This window comes from Apium graveolens, chromosome 2 (assembly GCF_009905375.1).
Source record: "Apium graveolens cultivar Ventura chromosome 2, ASM990537v1, whole genome shotgun sequence".
NCBI classification, from domain to species: Eukaryota; Viridiplantae; Streptophyta; class Magnoliopsida; order Apiales; family Apiaceae; genus Apium; species Apium graveolens.
In genome coordinates this window covers 56,315,025-56,323,692 of record NC_133648.1, presented here as the reverse complement: position 1 = coordinate 56,323,692, position 8,668 = coordinate 56,315,025, and the positions used below count along the sequence as shown (strand labels likewise).

General features: G+C 32.9%; 1 protein-coding gene across 1 annotated transcript; it reads left to right on the top strand.

The window, feature by feature from the left end:
• Window positions 1-8,035: 8,035 nt before the first annotated feature.
• On the top strand, window positions 8,036-8,668 carry LOC141689829 (CENP-B homolog protein 2-like). Its single transcript, XM_074494281.1, has one exon. It carries the CDS (start codon window positions 8,036-8,038, stop codon window positions 8,666-8,668), a length of 633 nt encoding a protein of 210 aa, XP_074350382.1.

Below are 8,668 nucleotides of genomic sequence, written 5' to 3'. Positions count from 1 at the left end.
CATTAACCATCAGGAATGTCAGATTTACAAAAAGTGCCAAGCATTAGTTCAAATTCATATTTGTTAAAAACAAACAGAGAGAAGATGTCCTCACAAGGAAACTCACACAGATGCAAAGGTAAATGCAATGCCCTATTAATGCTTTTGTTATCAACACAAATGACCTTTTTGTTGACTGATGTAGTGAAATGCAATATACCATCTACCCCTTTTATGACATTCATGTTACAATAGAATTCTCCCATGAGGTGTGTGCAATAGTGCTTACCTAAGTTATACATGAGACCATCCCACCTAGCCCTTCTAATTAAGAATTCCACTTCACCCTTCACATCAACACAAGTACCAGGTTGGACATTTTTGATAAGTTCAAGAAACTTTTTGGTGTTTGAAGGGTTTGACAGTTTTGGTGGAGGAGGCTTTGGTGTGTTCATAGAGGTGCTTGTGTTTTGTCTTAGGTTAGCTTTTCTGGTGTATACTTTGGCTTGCAAGGGTTTAGGAGGTCTAGGGTTAGGGGATTTAGGGTTTTGATATATTCTGCTTTGATAGAAAGGGATGGTATCGTTTTTATATCCCTTTCCGTATTGTCTTGGAGGGAGGTGTCTTTTGTGATGGTGTTTGGGTAGTGAGGTTGGAACATGTATGAAGGCAGAGGTCTTATGGTGATGAAACTGATTTTTCTCCATATCTTCAAGAAGATATGGGTTTTCAATCAGTGGTGTTGGTTTAGGGTAAAAAGGGTTAGCATTTAGGTTCATGTTGCAAGTGAAGTGGAATTTATGCAACTAGTGTGTGTGTGTGAATGCAACACATAGGATATGCATGTATATATAACCATTTAACACATATGCAAAGATAAAAGATTTTAAAATTTAAGATTTTTTTTTAAATTTACTGTTCATGAACAGTGAAACACATTTAATGCATGCACGGCTGTGTTATACAAAAATCCAAGTAGATATTAGGATGATGCATATGAGAGAATGATGTAATGCAGCATATTAACACAGATTCATAAATTATTCCAGCAAGCAAATAAAGAATGTATTAAATCTTTGTCTTTGTGTCTGCTTTTGAAAATAACACAGTACATAAGTACAGATTTTGGAAACTGTGAGACATAAAGTTGACATCCTAGCTTACTCTACTACACATGAACTATACTTTAAGTGCAGAAGCATTTAAGGATGAGCTGTGTGTGAAGTGAATTTGATTGAAGAACTGAATTTTTTAATGCAAATAAGATTTGTTACATTTATTTCTCAAGAAATTATGTTATTAATGAGATGCAACCAAAGGAATGTCATGCATATTAAACATATAACAGAGCATACACAATCAGTGGTCATTTAATTCAAATAGCATTCAAGGCAATACAATACTCAGATCATTTATATCAGATAAAACACTTTAAATGCAGTAAGTTAAAATACAATGTCACCTTAATTTTCTAAGTGGCCATTAATCACAGCAGTGATCCAGATACAGGGATGCTCAAGGCTCCCCTGCCAGGTCTTACTGTGAGGACTGGTGTGTGAGTGTATTAGTTTATATTACACAACTCAATGTACACAATACCTAATCTGATTTTTTGTAAATGCTTAATTATAAATAAACACAGACTAGTAAACAGTGTTGCACTAATAGTCCACAGATCATCATGCATAGACTAAGTACATTCTATCAGATAGGTAACTAGGGGTTGGAGACATTTCTTATCCAGATTCATTGTATAAGACTTCAATCAGGACAACTTGCACATTTAGTTGATTACACATTTAAACATTTCAACAGTCTTAAATCACCCATAAATGGAATAATACTAATCAGTAAGATTACACAAAGTTTAGCAGGTAAGTATTCCAAGAAACCATGATAATCAGGTGTTAGCAGAAGGCTTTAAAACACAACTAATACTTATTAATCCAAGACAGGTTCCCTTTTTTTAAAAAAATTCTTTGAAAACTAATGTGTATAAGTTGTTAAAAGGAGATAAATAACATCCTGTTAATAGTACATAGATCACTAGCATTTAAACATTTCAATAGTTCTACATAGATTTACAGGCACTCAGGACATAAATATATGTAATTGTCATTGAAAACCAAATTACCAACATTCTTTAGTACACCTTGGTAGGTTTATTTTAAAAATAGGGATTCAAATATTACACAGAATCATCAAGGAACTAGCAACTCAATACAATCAGAACACTGACTTACTTAGTTCAAGTATATCAACAATCAGTCAAACTTGTACCAAGAATCCATCATTAACAAAGCAAATTTTGAAACCTGATTTTTAAACAATTTCTCTGAGATTTTAATTCAAACCAACAATATAACCAAGCATGTTAAGTATACTTTCAACTATCCAGCTCATAATTTACACTTATATTTTATAGTCCGGGTAAGCTTAACCAAATTGCCCTTAACAGTGATCATTTTAAACAATCATACATTCCAGATTAATCACCCTATTTTCTTGACTCAGCTTTATTTCAAACAAATGATTACCAATTCATCAGATAAACATGGTTTGAACAGATAATCCGAAATCCAACTGAAAATCACAAAATCAACAGATAACACTAATTCCACTAAATAATGTAAATCCAATAGATAATCCGAATTTCAACCAATAATTACAAAATCAACAGATAGCACCAATTCCACCAGATATACAAATCCAATCAGATAATTTCTCAAATGACAACAAGTTCATCAATAATTCGAACTCTACTCTTTTCAATTTGATCACACACAAACTGAAATTAAACCACATCTTTACCAAAACCAATACGAATGAAATAGATAAATATTTCACACCTGAGCCTAGAGTCTGGCCTGACTCGTAGGTCTTACCTGGTTGACTCAGTCGCGGACTGAGTCAACCTCCGATTTAGTCTTCTCCTTCGCATGTAACCATAGAGTCTTCCTTTTCCCAGAGAAATTAGCATTTTCCCATTTTCTCCTATCATACAACTTGAAATCGAGTCAGTTTTTGCTAAATCAATGATTCAAATCAAAGATAATTGAGTGTATATATATATATAAACTGTCCGATTTGATGATTCTCGTTCGATTTAAGTATAAATCATCGATTTTTATCATCGGAAATCGATTTGATTTCACCAACCCAGCCACGATTTATTAATCGTATATTCTTAACTACGATTATTGCAATATAAGCATAGTATCTGATGAATTTCATCAAGAATTGAAGATAGAAATGAAGAAGACGAATTAGGGTTCTTTAGAAGAGAGACGGAGAGAAGAGGCGAGAGCGATTAGGGTTAATCGATAGACTAGAGCGTGCACTGTACCAACAATGTACATTTTATATTTTAGGAAATGAACGACCCGGGTTTATTAGGGTAAGGTATGGATGGCTAGGATTAAAAGACGTAATCAGCCATTGGGCTTAATAAAATTGGGCCAAAAAAAACTGGGTTGGATTTGATAAATAGTTTCTATATTTAAAATATATGGGCTTGGATATAGAAGCTTTTTGGGCCGGATAATAATTTTTTTGATTTGGGATGGATAATAAGAAAAACTAAAAAATAATTATAAATATATCTGGATTATATTTATCCTTAAAAATTTCGATATATTTAAATATATAAATATTATATATATATATACTTTAAATAACATGTATTTAGAAATAATTAGAATATATATTTAAGACCAAAACATATATATATATATATATAGGTCTGAGTTCTATGGAGTCCACCTTTTTATCGGAGTCCTCGGAGTCCATCTACGTTCTGCAAATAAAATATATTGTAAAACGTGTTATTTTGCAAAACATGTTACACAAATAGCATAACTTCAACAAAATCATGCAAATCTCATATATTTACGGTACAATATGTATGTTCTGCAATATGTTCTGCAACATGAACATTTATGTTTTGCAAACTAAACATGTTTTGTAGAATATATATTTTTGCAATGTTCTGCTTGTAAAATGTATGCAATCTACAAGATTTTTGATAGAATAGTGATGTTTGTCGAAAAATAATATGTTTTGCAATATTTTAAGCTATATTTTACTTGCAGAACATATATGGACTCCGAGGACTCCAATTAAAGGTGGACTCCATAGAACTTTACTCTATATATATATATATAATTAATTGAAACATAATTATCAGTTTGTATAAGAAGGATTTCTAAATATTTATAAATCTCATGGAATAATAATAATTTTATTTTCCCGGTTAATCTGGGCTATTTAAGTTATTTTAACCCGATCAATAAATTTCTTTATTGACAAATCTGAGTTTCAGATAAACTTAATAACTTGATCGGGAGAATATCCTTATCGTTGAGATTTCTTTATGATTCTCAACTGTTCTTTATATAAACCATTATTTCATAAATTCCACCATTCCTAAATCCAAGCGGAGTTTAGTGAATCTTTCGGAATTTAATGGTTTTATGAATATGTCGGCGAGATTGATCTCAGTATCAATATGAGTCATTTTTATATCGCCTTTATTGACATGTTCACGTAAAAAATGATGTCTCACATCTATATATTTAGATCTAGAATATAATACGGGATTCTTGCTAAGATCAATAGCACTCGTATTATCGCATAAGATTGAGATCACATCAAATTTTATATTATAGTCAGCTAGTGTTTGCTTCATTCACAGTATTTGAGCACAACACTTTGCAGCTGCTATATACTCAGCCTCGGTTGTTAAGATGGATACGGAATTTTGTTTCTTCGAAAACCACGAAACTAAACATCCACCGAGAAACTGACAAGTACCACTAGTACTTTTCCTGTCGACTAAATGCCCGACATAGTCCGAATCAGAAAAACATACTAAGTCAAATGGTATTCCTTTTGGATACCAAAGACCAACATCGGTGGTTCCTTTAAGATATCTCAATATCCTTTTTACCGCGAATAAATGAGATTCTTTAGGTGCTACTTGAAACCTAGCACACTTACAAACACTATATTGAATATCGGGACGACTTGCAGTTATATAGAGCAAGCTACCGATCATTCCTCGATATTTCTTTGTGTCTACGGGAATTCCTTTTGGATCTTCCGTTAATTTATCGGATGCAGACATAGGAGCAGAGATGGGTTTGGCATTATCCATTTCGAACTTTTTCAACATCTCTTTACAATACTTGGATTGAGAGATATGGATGCCTTCATCAGATTGCCTTATTTGCAATCCCAAAAAGAAGTTTAATTCTCCCATCATACTCATCTCAAATTCTTTACTCATGTTTTCAGAGAATTCTTTACATAGTGCATCATTTGTTGACCCAAAAATGATGTCATCTACGTATATTTGTATGAGCAATATATCATCTTTTTCTTGCCTCGTAAATAAGGTTTTATCGGCCGTTCCTATCTTAAATTTATTGTCTAGTAGGAACTTGCTCAACCTTTCGTACTAGGCTTTTGGGGCTTGTTTTAAGCCATATAGAGCTTTATATAGTTTATATACATAATCGGGATGTGTTGCATCTTCAAACCCAGGAGGTTGTTTCACATATACTTCCTCTTCCAAAATCCCGTTTAAGAATGCAGATTTCACATCCATTTGATAGACTTTGAAATTTTTATGACAAGCATAATCCAATAGCATTTGAATTGATTCAATTCTTGCTACAGGTGCATATGTTTCATCAAAGTCTATACCTTCCATTTGGGTATATCCTTGTGCAACTAACCTTGCTTTATTTCGAACTACCGTTCCATTTTCGTCTAATTTATTTCGAAATACCCATTTTGTGCCAATAATGGAAGTATCATGAGGCTTAGGGACAAGTTCCCATACTTTACTACGAGTAAATTGGAGCAATTCATCTTGCATAGCAGAAATCCAATCCTCGTCTAATAAAGCCTCTTTTGCGGTCTTAGGTTCTATTTGAAATAGAAAACTAAGATGATTCACAACGTTTTGAACTTGTGACCGCATTTGAACTCCCTTCCTTAAGTCTCCAAGTATGTTATCTAATGGATGAATTTTTATAGTGGGAATTGCTTGAGGAAGTTCATCTTCGTTTTCATCTAATTCTAATCGATTTTTATGTACGGGAGTCCCGAGATCCATATTTTTGAATTGTCGAATAACCTTTTCAATATCATCTTGTTCAACATTTTCTTGGTCAACAAGATCTTTATATTTCACCGGTGGTTTACTTTCATCAAAAGCGACATTCATAGATTCTTCCACCACAAGCGATTTGAGGTTAAACACTCGATAAACTTTACTATTGTTCGAGTATCCAAGAAATATACCTTCGTTTGATTTAGGATCAAACTTCGTAAGGTACTCTTTTGAATTTAATATGAAGCACTTGCTTCTGAATACTCGAAAGTAGCTTAGTTTCGGAGTTTTGCCAAAATATAACTCGTAAGGAGTCTTTTGTTTTATAGGTCGTAGCAAAACCCGATTAAGAATATGGCAAGCGATTGACATAGCCTCGGCCCAAAAATATTTAGGTCGACGATATTCATTTAGCATTGTGCTATCCATTTCTTGGAGTGTTCTATTTTTCCGTTCAACTACTCCGTTGGATTGAGGAGTGTATGGAGCGGAAAAATTATGTGTGATGCCATGTTCATCACAAAAGTTGGTGAAACTTGAATTCTCAAATTCTTTACCATGATCAGTCCTTATATAGACTATGGTTTTATTTTGTTGATTTTGAATCCTTTTACATAAAGATGAGAAGGACTCAAAAGCATCACTTTTGGCTTTGAGAAATTCAGTCCATGTGAATTGTGAATAATCATCCACAACTACCAACGTATATGAGCAACCTCCGAGACTTTGTATAGGAACCGGACCAATAAGATCCATATGTAGTAACTCGAGAGGTCTCGAGGTAGATACCATAAACTTTGCTTTGTGAGAAGCTCGAATTTATTTACCAACTTCGCAAGCTTCATAAGTATGATCTTTATGATAGTTTAGTTTTGGTATACCTCGGACATGGTCTTTAGTTGATATATTCTTAATCAACTTCATGTTGGCATGTCCTAATCTTCGATGCCATAGCCATGGATCATCATTTATAGTGATTAGGCATACGTTTACTTGCTTGCTCATGTCACATGTATAAACATTTTTATTTCTAGGGCAAGTGAGAACCAACTTTCCAAGTTTATCTAATATAGAACAATGAGTAGTGTAGAAAATTACCTTGTAGTCATTGTCGCATAGTTGACTTATGGAGAGAAGATTGTACCTTAACCCGTTGAATAATTGAACGTCGGAAATTTTAACTTTCCCATTTCCGATATCTCCGATGCCGACAATGTTTCCTTTACTACAGTAAAACCTCTATAAATTAATATAGTTGGGACCGGAAAATTCTATTAATTTAGAGAGATATTAATTAATCGATAAATTAGTAATTATTAATTTATAGAGAATTTTCGATAGCAAACAAAATTAACTTTTGATTAAATTTTTATTCACATAAATTTAAATAAAATGAATTGTACAATTTATATTTTATACTTAATTCAATTAATTCAATGTATATGAATTTAGAAAGTCAATGTAATGTACAATATATTAGATTCAAAGTCCATGTAGTGTATAAGTTAAATTCATTGTATTTTACATAGAAAATATTCAATGTATATTAGGAAAATTCAAAGTACATGAATTAATTTAATTCATTGTATTTTACATAGAAAGTATTCAATGTATGTGTAGTCATAAAATATATTATATATACTGTATATACTAGATTGGGGGAAAAATTATACAAACAAAACAATGGCTTCTCATCTAAAAGGTGTCACAAAATCAACAATGACGGATGAAGCAAGAAAAGCATTATGTGAATATAAAAGAGAAAATTCATCATGCACTCAAAAAGATCTCCAGTTGTGGCTCGAGAATAAGTTTCATCTAAAAGTTAGTCAAGGTACAATATCAAATACACTGAAAAGGTCAGCAGACTATCTTGCAGCTAATTACTTGGAGAAAAGAAAAGATATTAAGTGACATAAACCAGCAAAATATCCAGATATGGAGAAGGTTCTCTATGAATGGTTTCTCCAGTACCAAGATCGTGTTAATATGACAGGAGAGCTAATTTTAGAGAAGGCAAAAGAGACCATGAAAATTTTATACCCTCAACAAGATCAGGAGCACACTTTTTCTCAAGGTTGGCTTGAGAAATTCAAGTTAAGATATGGTATTAAGTCATTTCGTCGCTTTGGAGAAAGTGGTTCTGTTGATGTACAGGACATGGAGAAGAAACTGGAGTCCATAAGGGAAAAAATAAACCAGTTCCCTATGAAAGATGTTTTTAACATGGACGAAACTGGTTTGTTTTACAGGTTACAAGCTGATCACTCTCTTGCTACGAAACAACTTGCAGGAAGAAAACAAGACAAAGAAAGGCTCACGGTTGTTATATGTTGCAATGAAGATGGCTCTGAAAAAATTCCTTTATGGATTATTGGAAAGTATGCAAAGCCACGGTGCTTCAAGAATGTTAACATGGGCAGCTTGAATTGTCATTATCGTGCAAACAAAAGAGCTTGGATGACTAGTGTACTTTTTGATGAATACATTCGTTGGTTTGATAGCCAAATGCAAGGCAGAAGAATTTTGTTTGTGGTAGATAACTGTCCAGCACATCCAAAAAAATATTGA